Raw genomic sequence first — 14577 nt, 5'->3', positions numbered from 1 at the left:
TATGGAGACTCGCACTCTTTCAGAAATATTACACGATAACTCTCTCCCTCAACAGTTCTTGATTCAGAGGTAAGTAAGGTTTCTAGATTAGATGCTATTTTCTGACTGTTGCAGCAGGATTTGTTACGTGACTTTCACCAGTTCTTCCTTAGGGGAGCTCCAGAGCAGTGTTGGAAGCTCATTCCAACGCAATACAGGCCTTCAAATAATGCAAATTTTCTTATCTCTCAGTTACCGCCTACTCAGGCTCCATCGCAGGATCAGCTCATCCGACGATTACCTTCAATTCGGCCGGCAGCTCAGTTATCCACCCCCAGCTCTTTGATCTCTTCCAATCTCCATGGCCAGCTATATCAGCAGCCAGCGGGAATAGAGAATCAACAGTATCTGACAACGTACCCTACGAGTTCTTCACGTCTCAACAGTTCCTCCATCTCTTCCAATCCCTATCATCCGACATCAGGTCGATGGCTATCGCCATGCCCTACCAGTTCTTCCACCCCTTTCAATCCAAGAGCTGGGGTGAACCAGAGTAATACTCTGGGGTCTCCAAGTCCACCCGTGTCTCAAAGCTCTCCCCCATTCAAGAAAAGACGAAGAAACGTCGCGGTGGATAAACAAGATAAAAGGCTAGTAACTGGCGAATGGTTGAAATTAAAAGCAGCCTTTAAAGATAAACCTTTGCCGACAACATCATTCAAGGCGATTTTGACTCCTGAAGGTCTCATCGATTCAAATCTTCCAAAGGGACGACGCTTGTATAAATTTATAACGACAGCAGCAAACAATATAGCCAACCAGATTATTGCACACCGCCTTTCTTTAATCTATTCAGTCCACGAGATTGATTCTCATTCCAAATATGAGTGTGGGAAGAAACTAAAGACTGGGGCATACGAACAAGTTTCAAAAGAATGGGATTGCTCTCTTGCGTGTGTGAAACTATGCGAGCGACGGGGTAAGAGTTATACTAGATTGATACAAGAAGCTGGCCCAGCTATTATCTTCGAACTGGATAATGATGTTTCGAGTTTGTGAGTCTTCTTATTCATTTTTATTTTCTAGCTTAGCTAACATTGCTAGATGCGAAAATTCTCTGAGAGACGACCAACGGAAGTTATTCATTCAGTGGCTTCTCCAATCTAAGCAAAATCGATTCGCGAAATGCATATCGGCAGCAAAAATCATACTTGAGGGGCTAATTACTTATGGATATACTTATCGCGAACTTCGAACAACTCAGAGCCGTCTGCTCAGCGTATTGAGAGTTTACCTTAGCTGGGAAGATGATGGTACTATTCGCCCTAATAAAGGTCTGACTTAAATGGTCTCTTCGCTTCTCTACAGACACTAACATGTTTTGTTTTAGATCCCAACGACCCTGCACATCAAACGCCGGTTAACCACTCGGGTACCTCAAATCAAGAAAACAGACGCAGCACTGTTGATGTTGCAACCGATGCCGCATCCTCAACAAGCTCAATATCTTCTGCGCAACACGTTGAACCAAATCAAAACGAAATGGTTGACCTGTCCACGGTCGAATTGCCAGCGGATTACCGGCGAAATTTAGTTGAAGATACAGCTCAAAATGCGGTCGGTCGATCTTTCTCACAGTTGGTGCGTACGACTTCGACCGCTGAACCATACATACCAAACACCGACTACTGGGCAGCGCAGCCTGACGACATCGTCACTTCGCCCACTGAAACTTACATGCCATGCACCGACTACTGGGCAGCGCAGCCTGACGACTACTGGGCAACACAGTCCGGCGGCCTTGACACTGAAACTCATATGTTTGACACTCAGTTGCTAACAACAACTGCCTCTCAGCCGCAGTTGAACACGGTCAATATCCGAGGTTATGGCAGTGTTCACTCACATGGGGACAACAATGGATCTCTGCAAAGCCACCATACTTCATCGTTTCGCTCAGAAGCTTGTAATGCTTAAATAATAACCAATGTAGCATACATTTTTATCCTTAATTACCGCCTTAGTGTGATAATCACAGCGCCAATTTTCATTTCTCCTTCAATTCTGAAAACTGTATGCCTTGACACAAGTATGGCATTATTCCAATTCCAATCTACTTTTATCTCTTTCCCGTCTTCATTTTTTGCAGTCACTTCCGCGTCATAACCCATAAGTGGAACAATTATAGTGTCAACTAGTCCCCCTGATCTCCAACTTCCTTTAAAAACAGCCCCGTGCGAAGATAAGAAAGAAACCTCGGATGACGACTTTTCCTATGTACAATTAGAATACTATCAATATTCCCGAAGAGTGTTGCTGCACACCAGATAGACTTTCTTCGCCTCATCCACCACCCGTTTAACACCCTCATTAACAGGTAGTTCAAATTCAAAAGCCCATCGTTGTGAATCAGAGACCACTGTGTTGGAAGTTGCGCTTCGTGCTTCTTCGACAGAGGCTTCTAGCCAGCTCGGAAGCGGTAGATATGTGATAGAACTGGTGTGCGGCATGGCGCTAACTCGTTGCGTACTCGGGTGAATGCAATCAGTATTTCTAAATTCAGAAACGATCAGTATTGAATAAGAAGGCTAGGAAGACAAGCGCACATTTTTTTATTTCAGAATCAAGTTTAAATTTTGGGGATCTAGGCAAATGATGAAGTGCGAACCTTGATATGTTATTGTGAACTTTCGATGAGGTCGTTGAATTATTTATCTGGAGGGGCATTAGTGCCAAATCAAAATAGCCCCTCATCACGTGATAAATGACGTCCTCAGTGCCAAGTACGAAATCCAGCTCTGCGACGCTTGAACTTCTCAAAATCACCGATCAATTCCAAAGCAGCTGCGAATACTCCTGTGAGTGAGATGTGGTTAGTACTTGACATCGTCTCTATTGAGACAATGCGGTCAAGATGGGAGCGCAAGACCTACTTATGTTCTAGTCACAAGTGCTCAATAAATGTCCTAGTATGTCCATTTGTTCTTTCTTTAGTGGTAGATGATTGATATGTCATAGAACTTCGCGGAGGTTTGCCTCACCCGACGCAACCGCCAAAGGCAATATGATAACTACATGGTTCATCCGGTGGACAGTTTTTGTTGAATTAGTTGTCTGGTGACGTGTCAAGGATTTGCCTAATTTTCGGCCGGAAATTCGTTTCGATGCCCAAGCTGCTCGTGCTGCATCAAAGCCAGCCGGATCAACATTTCCCCTCAATCTTAATACGTGCCCTTTGTTTGGTGCTGGCCTTAGAAATTCACTCCACACCATATATTATCTATCAAACTGCAATTTCTTGCTTGCTTCCCATGCGCCTCATATGGCTGAGCCCTCGCTCTGGAGATCGGCTTCTATTAATCCTAAATGGGAATAGCCGGCCTTTCTCAAAAATAACGCTCCGTCGCAATTGAATAGAATTAATCTCCACCCGGTTTTGCTCGGTGGCTCTATCCGTTCCCACTCGCGCGTACTGCATCAAAGCCAGCCGGATCAGCCCTTTGACCATATTCCTCCTTTGATTATATATATCAGCATCTATTCCCAGTGAGCTATCTGGGCTTTACTGGTAGTGATAGCGGCGCGAAAGCTTGTGGTATTATTTTCAGGATTATTCTGGTATCAGTTAGCGACTAGAATAAATATTGAATATCACACTGACTTACTATGATGTCAAATCTGATATGTATGGTTCAGCAGCAGAAACAAAAATAAAATTTTGGAAGGGCATTGGGCGGTAAATCTTTTCTGCCATTGTTTCTGGGTATCACGTGGCACTCCAGGTTGCACATGAAGTCCAAAATGAGCCATTTTTGCCCCACTTTGTGACTCCGACACCACATAAAATTAGCATATGTCATTGATTTCGCCATGCGGCGCAATGTGCCTTCCCTGTAGGTACGCTATACCCCAAAAAGAAGTTCGGCGTGACCTTGCAACCCCTAGAACAAGGTTAGTGAGCGGGTTAGTCAACCGGGGGGCAGTTCGCTGTTTTGTCAGATACGACCAGTTGGCTCGCGTGTTCTATGTGCGGGTAAACGTTGATCCGTGTTATTTTGGGGGAGGTGGCTGGCATTATTTCTCGTTTCTCGTTCACTTCAGGATTATCGCCGCCCTATCTCTATGCCAGTCAATTCCTGGTACCCACTTTCGCTTTTTGACATAACTCTGTATCCCTCTCTAATGTCCGATAACAGTTCACCAGATTACGAGTCTCTCTACCGTAGAGCGGAAGCGGAACGAAGGCAGGCAGAAGAGCGAGAGGCACGGGAAGCAGAGTTGCGAAGGCAGGCAGAAGAGCGGGAAGCACAGGGGAGAGTGCGCAGCCAGCCGACAACACTAGAAGAGCTCATCAAAGGTTGTCATGATTCATTCTCCCGGCCTTTGCAGGTTGGAACGCCAACCCGCTCCACGAAGGGGAGTATTCCACCACCCACTGGGAAATACTGCCCAACGAGCCTTCGCCTTTGGTCAAGTTGTCCGGTTCAACTGCAAGAAATTTATGATGTGGTTTCCACTTACCTCCAACCAGCTGGAAAAGATGCACCTCGGCTATTCACATCTCTTCTTGAGCTAGAGGGACTTGGTCGGCGGTATTCTAGTCGAAAACTACGAAGTGAAAAGGATCTGGAGAACTATGAACGAGCTGCAGTGGAAGACCATGTCCAAGATATCATAACCGAGCTATGCAAAATACCTGATGCCCGAGAGAGATTCCGGCTTGGCGATGGGATCCTGTTTGAAAATCATGAAAATCTTCTACAGACATCAGAAGAGTCAGATGTACAGCTGCTTGATGAATCCGGCACAAAACATCCCAAACCAGATTCATTCTGTATTCATCGAATCAACGATTCCACCAATACTTTGATTACGACAGTCGAGTATAAGCCGCCACACAAGCTCTCGGTTGAAAATCTCCGAGCGGGTCTTCGATCGATGAAGCTCTGGGAAGAGATTGTTCAGTCAGACACAATCCCCAAGAGTGATGAGCTGAACAAGGATGAAAAGCTGAGATATAATGCGGAACAGCTGACTTGCTCAGTTTTGGTTCAGGAGTATCATGTCATGATCCAAGCTGGACTGGAGTACTCCTACATAACTAATGGATTTGCTATCGTTCTTCTTCGTGTTCCATACAACGACCCTAGTACGCTCTATTACTATCTCTGTGAACCAAACATGGATGTGATTTCAGAAAATCCTGGGGTCTTTTATCAGTCAAAAACAGCTATTGCCAGAATATTATGTCTCTGTCTGATGTCCTTTCTCTCGGATATCCGTGACCAGAAGTGGCGGAATGCTGCAAGATCCCAGCTCCATATATGGAAGACAAGTTTTGACTTTACACGGTCGCAAATCCCCGATGACGAGCTGCAACAAAACTCCCTCCCAGGATCGGAATATGCCAAGCTCGGAAATATATGCCCTCTGAACATCTGCCATCGTCTCCATTACAGCCCGGCCCATCGAGTTTGTACCCGATCTCAAACCACCTGTGCACCAATGGATACCTCGCCTTTGAGTGATCATATGGATTCTTCCGACTCCGACTCTAACCAAACAGCGCACGGCCGGAAGCGGGGCTTCAGCCAAGTAATATCCTCCCCGCCCAGCCAGCGTTCATCGGCGCGCCCAGCAGGTCCTAGGCCATCGAGCGGCCAGAGCCAACACACGGCACGTTACTGTACGCAGCGATGCTTATTGGGTTTGCAACAGGGAGGTGAATTGGACCATCAATGCCCTAATTTTTCTCTCCACCGGCGAGGCCAGAATGGTGATCGACATTGTATCGATGCAAGGAAGCTTGTGCAACTGCTGAAAGAACAGCTCGATCGTGACCTTGATCATAACTGCACACCATTTGGGACTTGTGGATCGTATGGTGCACCCTTCAAGATCACCTGTGCTGCATATGGCTACACTCTTGTTGGAAAGGGGACAACATCCGGGCTATGGAAAGTTGTCTCACGTGAAGCAGAAATATATCGGGTTCTTCAGAGAGCACAGGGTTCTGCTGTCCCTGTATTCCTGGGGAGGATTGATTTGAAATTTTTCCTTTTCCTCCATGGTGCTGGGGACATCCGCCATATGCTTCTCATGGGTTGGGCGGGGGAAAGTATAGAGAACGTCAAAGACAAGGAAGTGCTAAGTCGTGAGATTTCCAGGTCGAAGAAGGAAATCCGCATGCTGGGAGTGGTACATAAAGACCTGCGGTCTGCCAACATGTTATGGAATGACGAGCTGCGCCGGGTCCTGATCATAGACTTTCACCGGTCCGACATAGACAGGCGCCCGATGAAAAAGCGGGTTGGATCCTTGAAAAGGCCACTTCATCAGGTGGGCATGTCGAAACGACCCTGTAATAACAATGGCTTGACTGGGCGTATCTCAGGGTCCCAGAGTAGCGCCGGAGTGCTAAAACAGTGTTGAGGAGAGTTGCAAACGGGCCCTTGAGAAACAGCGTGAAGAAGGTGCTGTTGCCTTCCTTGGTTAAATTGTTCTTCCTTTTGCCTGTGGATCGATATTTCACCAATCAATTTTCCTATCATATTTTTAATTTTCACAACTAAGCTACATAGCAAGCGTGGAAAGACCCGAATGTTTAGGTCTAGAATCCAGTAACAGCAACTCGTACCTGAATTACACATCAACCAGCAATAACAATTGGGTTTCAGAAAAAGTCACTTTGTCTTCCGCGTCTGATTTTTATCTCACAGACAGCCACAGCAGGGAACCAACAATCTCAATAACTCGATGTCCCTTTCCTTCCATTCATTACTCATATTTTCGACGTACCTTGCTGAACGATCAGCAATAAAGCCCACTAGATAGGTAAATACTGCTTACTGGCACTCAAATGTTACGCGCTGCATCCAGATCTTCTCTCACGGAGGCCCGTAGATCGGCATCATATTGTTCTTTACTCCGTGTTTCTATGTCCGCTTAAATATTTTCATCATCTCAAGCACCTGGCTATGGATCTCCATGATTTCGTCTTGCTGAGACGTATCGCCGCCCTTGACGTCTGAGGAGGTTGACAAAGGTTTTCGCACGCCATGGTCGGCATTCAGCATTGCGGCGAATGCTTTAAAACTTCCAATTGCAAGTGAGAAGAGCGAAAGGGTTTCTGTTGGGACGCAAATTTCCAGTCGATTTGCAGAGTAATGATTTATCACGGTTAAAATATATCGAGAGAGAGAGATCCAGAACCGGGGAGGTTTTTATACTTCTCTCCAGAGCTAGACAAATAGCTGAAATGGTTCGAAGAAAAACTTAAGTGAGAGACAAAGAAAAGAGGGGGAAGAGCAAACGAATGAAGACACGAACAAAGGAACACACAAAGAAAATGCCATACCATGGGCGGGAATGTGATAGGCAATATCAATATGAGAAGCAAAATAAGATCAAACGAAGGGAACAGAAACAAACAAAGAAAAACAATCAAGACAGGCATAGTACAAAACAAATCAGGACTGAAATTGACACATTACAACAGATGAAGATCCTGACCAACCACTGCCCCCTGCGCGATCTCCCATTGACTTGCCCTCTCGCGCGCAGATCCCAGGATCCTTTTCAACCAGCCACTCCTACTCCGTGGAGAGACACCGGCTTGGGGCGCACCGGAAGTGGCCACTTCATCCCATGGTAAAGGGAGATTTCCGTTATGTATCATGTGACGGTCCATCGCAATAAATTCACCCTACCCAAGGAGCCTCCACCAAGCTGAAGCATCGCACCCCGCCGCCAACTCGCAGGTCGAAGTCGAAGTCAAGGCCGAGAAAACATGGATGCCGTTGAGCGAGAATATCCCAACGGCTGCTACAAAGAGACTGCCACAGCTATACACGTACCCTCCAAAGCATTCCAGGGCGAGAATGATGTTGTCGTGTCGGATACGTTTGAATCTGTCCAATGTCTCGTCGATCGCTTCTTTTGGAAACTCCCGGCGAGAACGGTAGAGGGGCGGACAATGTGTTCCACCACGGCCACCGATCCTGCTAATTCGCACTCATAGACTCTGCTGAAGGTGTCCCACGGAGATTCATTTCGGACTACAAGCGCCTGCTGCGCCCGATCACCCGAGCTCACGATGGCGGGAAGGGAGAGATCTCTTGGCTTGCCTTTCAGAAGTTTCCGAGGAAGTTCCTGTGGTGGAGAGCCTTTTCGTTTGTTTGGTGCTTGGTTCGGAGCCGGATTTTGAGAGGAGAGACTGTCGTCTCCCATGAGGTAGGAAAAGCCAGCGCCATCCTAGTCTGGCTCAGTCCAAGTAGCAATTGTTACAGACGAGCTTCCCGACAACGGCTTCAACGTGTTCTATGTTGGGAACTTTGGGACGGTTGGGAAAGTTGCGCTCATAGCGCCTGATCATGGAAATGTAATCGGTCCATTCCAACTCCCTTTCCTTGTGATCAGGATTGGGTGATAATTCGATAGTAGAACAGCACCGATTCCATGGCCATGGCTCTTCCAAGGCTGTAACCAAAAAAAGGCTCTTCATGCCTGTCATCTTGCCTGACAGGTCTAGGTTTCTGGGAGACCGGATTGGGATGGCTATCGACTCGATTTCATTTACTTCAGGGTATTCCGAAGTGATTTCGTCTGGGAACATGACATCGATGTATAAAATGTCGAGCTTGGGGCGGAAGTATATGGGTCTAGGCATTTTGCTTCCACATATCTCGCTGAAGAAAGGCCTAAAATGGGCGAGAGCAACTTCGCGAGATTCTCTGCATATGTGGAGAAGTACCGGCGGGCGGGCAGAGCAGAACATTTTTTCCCGGTGTTTATATCCACTTGCCCGTTATTCTCTTATGCCAAAGAACAAATTGATTGGGTAGCGGATTCTTCCAAACAAGTATCCGTATTTCAGGTGGCAGTTCCATGAGAGGGAAACCTGTGTCCTGTTGGTATCGTAGCTGATGGATCTCAGCTTCGACTTTGCGGAGCCGAGCTTTTAGATCCTCAATTTCTGCTTGCAGGATTATGAAGGATCATTCTGGAGCAGGAAGATCCATCGTGAACTGCGGTAATGAGGTGGACCAGTTAATAGGAACGATGATGAGGTGGTTGTTTGCCAAATGGTAGAAATGGGGAAACGGGAGAAGACGCACATACGGCAGGAGAAATTTTACATGGTGGTTAGGGGTCTTATAGTTATAACTGCCGCAAAGGCAAGGCTAGCCTGGCAGTGCAGGGAGCCACAGGAAGGGGGGCGCAGGGGGCGCAGCTAACATTCAGGGATCCAAGCAGATTTTTAGTGGGCAGCGTAGCTGTGTATTTTTCTGTCGGCAGATGTACAGCGGAATTTAACCACTGTATCTCAAATCTCGGTCCAGCGTCTCATAAGGGTAGGTGGTTTGTGTAAACATCGCTAGCCATCGTAAGAGCCTATTTGGATCCTGTGCTCGAGACACCACGTGATGAATCATATGATTCCCTACCCCCTTACCTAACTCGCAACCTCCTCCCTGACCTGATTTCGAGAAACCTATACTGGCTCAATGGCGGAACCTGTCTCCCTTGCTTCCAATGTCATCACCCCTGGCGGGGTTTTGCTTTTAACTCAAGCAAATCACTGTATCAGGCAGTTGAGAGCTTTCGGTTCACTATCGTGTGCATTAAAAAGCTTCTGGAAACCAACAATACCTTTGGGCTGCGGTCACCACCAGATATTTAGTGTTCAAACCTATTCCCAAATGTGGGAACAGAATAGAGCCGCCGAGCAAGGAACCAGGTGAAGATGAATCCTATCGATCGCGACGGAATGGTAATAAGCGCGAACAAAACAGGGGGATTGAAATCGTATTTTGAGGAAGGTCGGCTATTCCCATTTAGGATTAATGTACGCTGAGTCATCCTTCGCTCTCGTGAAACCAGCTGTGCAAATGCGCCGCCAATGTACCTCAAGAGCCTTACACTCGCTCCGAAACCATTCACTGAATAGCGGGGCACCAGTGTGTTGGTTGACAGCCCCGCTAACTTGTGCAAATCACACGTGCCTAGAGGGGGCATGGCCGAAATTGAGGCTGGTATTTGAGCTCGTCGCTGCCCTCACTGTAGCGGGAAATTATTTTTACTTCCTGCGACAACTCTACCAAGGAAGGTTACCGAGATCTCGCAGCGAACGTTGAAATGGCGGATCCTTTAAGCATTACTGCCTCGGTCCTGACTGTTATTACCGCTGCCGTGAAGTCCGCGAAGTCGCTCTATGAAACCGTTCAACACTTCAAAGATCGCAACAAAACGTTGCGTAGGCTTCAAGATGAGCTTGAGGATCTCACCAAGATTTTTTGGACTCATTGGCACAGGTGACCAATAATGAGACGTCAATATTGGCGCTTCTTCAAGGTCCTATTGATCGATGCAGCCAAGTATGCCGCGAGTTCGAACAATCAATGAAGATTTTCAGTGGGAAATCAAAGATGGGCTTTCGAGATTGGACAAAAATGGAATTTATGAAAGGCGATATCAATGAGTTTATAGACACTATCGCAGGTTATAAGTCAACAATCTCAGTCGGCCTAGGCACTATTACTATGTGAGTTGCCACTCCTCCTCTTTTTGCAGACTCTTCTAATATCTTTTCGTAAGGCATACCTCCAAAGTTTCCCACCGAGTGCTTCAAGAATATAATGAAATGATCCAGGACACAGCATACAATCTTGAGGTCCACTTACAGCGAATCGATGAGAAAATGGCGCAATTTACTTCCCAAAACGCTTACACCTCAGACATAGCCATAGACCTGAAAGACGAAAGAGAAGTGACCAAACAATGCCTTCGTGTCTGTGATGACGCGAGGTCTTACATCGAGTCCTTGGCAAACCGAGAATCTTCTCTACTGCAAGAGGTACCTCAAAACGCTTCTGACAATGATATCCACAATTACTTCGAAGCGCAACTGCTCACACGCCGAGCTCTGAATGACAATCGAGATAGCTTCGAAGAGGTCACCGGCCGCCTTCGGGAACGTCTAGAGTCGCTGATCCGGAATGGAGACTCTGGAAAGGACAATGAGAGATTGCGATTACAGGAAGATATCAATATTTCAAAGCAGTGCCTAGAGGTGTGCAAGGTGGCTAGCGAAGTTTCACGTCAGAAAATATATAGAATTGGGGAGGTCATTGCCGATGGGGACAGTGATCAAGTAGTGGTGACTACTTTAGCGGACCTATTTGATATTAAAAGAGCACTGTCTAAAGGCAATTCAGCGCAATTGGTCGGCTCAATGACGGAAGAAGCTCTTCGGCATCTCGCCGACAGGCGCTATAGCAGTCGTTTTGGAGCTGTAACCGGTGACTCTGATCCTGCCGAAATCGACACCACCAGCTCGCCTTCGTTGCTCGAGACTCGGCGGAGTAAATATGTTGTCCGAGCGCAAACCGATGGTGAAGAGCAGCCTCCTGTACCGAAAACGAGACGTAAGATGCCGTCTCCCAACGAGGTGAGAAAACGGGCGGTGGGTGATGCAACGGACTAAGGATGATTTGGAGAACTGCGTTAAATTGAAGCCATGCTAAACCATGACCCAATGGCGAGACTACTTTTCGACACTCCCTAGGAAACAAGCAGATGTTCTTTGTGAATATATGAAAGACCTTGAAGATTCGGGCCATGGAATATGAGTTTGATGTTTCTTCTGAATATTGTTTTGTTGGGTAACTGCCCGCTTTCGATGAGATCGTCCCTTTCTGATAGCATTTGTGAGAAAAAGCGATTATGCTCTGCAAAATGTGCTTCCCTCTTCGATTGGATCAACACTGTAGTTCGAGCGATTGCTTCGGATAACTTCGAGGTCAGAGTCTCCAAAATTTCATATTGGTCACTGGTAAAATCGTGATCGCTTTCAAATTTCTCAGCTACCAAGCTCGCTTTTTCAGCAAGGGAGCTCAATTGTCCACAAAGAGGGTTCGGTGGCATGTTTTATTAGATAAGTCATACAAAAGTAGTTGAGAGTATCGCAAAGAAAGGCAGCAGGGTGAAGTTCGAACGTCTGCCTTTTAACGGCAGGTCGCCCTTTTATAATGTCAGAAATAGGCACAGGGTGTATTAATATCAGGTGGGAGGCGCGGTGGATTAACTGTCATGGTGACTGTGGAGAAGGCAGATCTGACGGCGAACTTCGCATGTAAGCGATGAAAGATAATGTGGGTAGAATGCGATCAGGTGGGCGCCGTCACTGTGAAGGAAAAGAAGGGGAAAGGGAAAAAACAGCGGAGATTGCTGAGATTAAATATCATTGACCAGTTCCCAGGCGGGGTTCAGTGCCGACCAAGCCTCACCAGGATGAGGCTGGTAGATGACCCAGATAATGTTGGTAAACGATACCTAGAAACCCAGACGTACGCTTAAGCTAAAGATGCACATTATAACTCAGATGCTGTAAACTAATGAAGATTCAGTGTATTGATAGCGTGAAGTGCTCTTGGTTGTCTTTTACTACATCATGTCTTTGGCTGACTTTTGGGCTCTGTTGATCTTCTAACACCAAGTACAATGCTGATCATTGGGTTGCGTTAAATCAATATGCTACAGTAATACTGTTAACCAATAACTACATGTTCCTGATTCACTCAAGATTAAGCAAATTCCCGATCTTGTTGCTCTCCTTCAGAATCCGGCGGGCCCCTTTGGCATCAACTCCCATGTCCTCCTGAACCAACATCTCCAGCAGTTCAGGAACCAAGACCTCCTGGGCGAACACAACAGTACCATACTTCGACACCACGCTATCGATGCCGGCCAGTGAGTCGATGGCATCTTTAAAGTGAGACACAACATGCGCTGAGCTGAGGGGAAGGTCAGTGAAGAGGTTCCTCGGTGGGTTCGCAGGGTCGGGATTGGGGGTGGGGGTGGAGGGGTGTTTCTTCACTCACAGGATCTCATGGCCTCTAAGGCCATAGTAGCCAGTGCTGTGCAGGACACTCCGGAAGAGGATCTTCCTGCCATGCTTTCGCACTTTCTTGTGCACAACACTCTCACAGCGGGAGCGGTACCGGGAATCATCGAGGATCCGGCGCAGGCGAGGATGGAATTGAGTCAACCGATCATCTAGGCGGTCCCACGCAATGATGGGATAGCGAAGTCGGGACCACTCGCGCCGTGCGGCTTCCTTTCGGTGGTTCTCGCAGAACCGTAGCTGCTCGTAGACCCGCATGCGATTGTTGGCGGCATTGAACGCACTGGAAGCCTCCACCTCGACCACAGAATTGCACACTGGGCACATGGCGGTCACCGTCGAGGACGGAGATGGTGTGCGGGGCTTCGCATTCGGCATGGCCCGGTCATCTGCTGGTTGGGGTTGTCCGCCGGGATAGCGATGTGAAGTTCCGACGGGCGTGGGCGGCTTGGATATCGGAAGGGGCTCACCGGCCGACGCACGACCTAGTAGGTTCGCAAGAAGAGCAGGGCATCAGTACCCACTGCAGCACACCTTCTAAGCACTATTTTTCGAGCTCACATCACACAGAGCTGAGGGGTTACAAACGAGGATCAGGTGGGCGCGCTTACAGTTCCACTCTTGCCTCCGCTTGTCGGTGGGGGGGTTGCTTGCGTGCGTATTCTGAAGTTTTGTGTACCATCGCTGCCGTAAGGAGCCGAGTTGTCTGTGTGGAAACCGCTCCTCGATCTCCGTCCAGGAGAAGCCGTCCTGCTTCAGGGCCACTAGGCGGACCTCCTCCTCTCGAGTCCAGCGACGTCTTCTCCCATCCAGACCCTCGACCTTCCGTTCGCCGTAATCTCTTTCGGTGTCGGCCGCGGCTGTCGTCTCGCCCGCGAGATCTGAGGCGGTCATTGGACGGCCCGTGACCATCTCGAAAACGACTTGGGCCACCGTAGATGACAGCATCACGGCTTCCCCTCGGGTCAACAACGGCATAGGGCAACTGCGCCCCTCGGCTTCAATTGGAGGTTGGGAGTGGGCGTGCGTGTCCGGATCATGATCCGTGTTCCAGGGGGTCGTGGAACGGTCTTTCGCAGTCGTCGTTGGCACCCTGCTGTCCTCCCGTTCGACACCTTCACGACCTGCAGCGGCTGCTGCTCTTGGGATCCGAAACCGAGGACGGCGCGGCGCAGGGCCGGATGGCTGCGCGGGAAGCCTACGACGCTTCGAAGGTGGTTTCATTGGGCCATCCTCTTCGCTGCTCGCGCGGTAGTCGCCATCCGTATCGTCGGAGTGTGCGCTCGAGCCACCCGAGTCGGACAAGGTCGTGTCGTCTTCGACACGCTGTACGGGTTTCCCGGGAAGCTTCCAGTCCTGGGTATCGGGGACCTCACGCCTCGATCGCGCACGAGTCTTCTGTTGGGTCCGGAGTCGGCTGCTTAGCCCATTCTCATACCGCATCGAGCTTGATATGCCTTCTTCGAGGCGATCCGCGATAACCGGCACTTCGACGGCGACCATGGGGTGCATGGCACCGGTACCGGCCCCGTTCCGGCGTTGTCTCTTGAGCGAGGTAGAACGCACACCGGCGATGCCAGTGCCGGCTTCGTTGCTTACACCATCCGCCTTGGGAGAGCGAGATATGGATGTAGCACGGCTAGAAATGTCTCGTTTGGCGGGAGACGTGAAGGTGCTGCTGTCAACAACGGACC

At 48.5% G+C, this 14577-nt stretch overlaps 5 protein-coding genes across 5 annotated transcripts; 3 read left to right on the top strand and 2 right to left on the bottom strand.

Annotated features, from left to right (window-relative positions):
• Position 1: 1 nt before the first annotated feature.
• On the top strand, positions 2-1956 carry HCAG_02683 (predicted protein; the record flags this gene model as incomplete). Its single annotated transcript, XM_001542462.1, has 4 exons — positions 2-69; positions 426-1034; positions 1102-1292; positions 1370-1956. The coding sequence occupies 4 exons, from the start codon at positions 2-4 to the stop codon at positions 1954-1956; spliced, it is 1455 nt and encodes a 484-aa protein (XP_001542512.1).
• Positions 1957-2273: 317 nt separating this feature from the next.
• HCAG_02682 (predicted protein) lies at positions 2274-3487 on the bottom strand (the record flags this gene model as incomplete). Its single annotated transcript, XM_001542461.1, has 4 exons — positions 2274-2532; positions 2806-2835; positions 3021-3050; positions 3453-3487. The coding sequence occupies 4 exons, from the start codon at positions 3485-3487 to the stop codon at positions 2274-2276; spliced, it is 354 nt and encodes a 117-aa protein (XP_001542511.1).
• Positions 3488-3849: 362 nt separating this feature from the next.
• Positions 3850-6587, top strand: HCAG_02681 (conserved hypothetical protein; the record flags this gene model as incomplete). The annotated part of the gene is made up of 5 exons (XM_001542460.1): positions 3850-3872; positions 3925-3930; positions 4176-5574; positions 5809-6177; positions 6561-6587. The coding sequence occupies 5 exons, from the start codon at positions 3850-3852 to the stop codon at positions 6585-6587; spliced, it is 1824 nt and encodes a 607-aa protein (XP_001542510.1).
• A 3819-nt stretch (positions 6588-10406) lies between these two features.
• HCAG_02680 (conserved hypothetical protein) lies at positions 10407-11464 on the top strand (the record flags this gene model as incomplete). The annotated part of the gene is made up of 2 exons (XM_001542459.1): positions 10407-10522; positions 10576-11464. The coding sequence occupies 2 exons, from the start codon at positions 10407-10409 to the stop codon at positions 11462-11464; spliced, it is 1005 nt and encodes a 334-aa protein (XP_001542509.1).
• A 1089-nt stretch (positions 11465-12553) lies between these two features.
• HCAG_02679 (predicted protein) lies at positions 12554-14386 on the bottom strand (the record flags this gene model as incomplete). Its single annotated transcript, XM_001542458.1, has 3 exons — positions 12554-12773; positions 12861-13368; positions 13495-14386. The coding sequence occupies 3 exons, from the start codon at positions 14384-14386 to the stop codon at positions 12554-12556; spliced, it is 1620 nt and encodes a 539-aa protein (XP_001542508.1).
• Between the last annotated feature and the right edge of the window lie 191 nt (positions 14387-14577).

This window comes from Histoplasma capsulatum, genomic scaffold (genome assembly GCF_000149585.1).
Source record: "Histoplasma capsulatum NAm1 scaffold_2 genomic scaffold, whole genome shotgun sequence".
NCBI classification, from domain to species: domain Eukaryota; kingdom Fungi; phylum Ascomycota; class Eurotiomycetes; order Onygenales; family Ajellomycetaceae; genus Histoplasma; species Histoplasma mississippiense.
The sequence above is the reverse complement of the archived record's forward strand: the minus strand, read 5'-3'. Positions and strand labels throughout refer to the sequence as shown.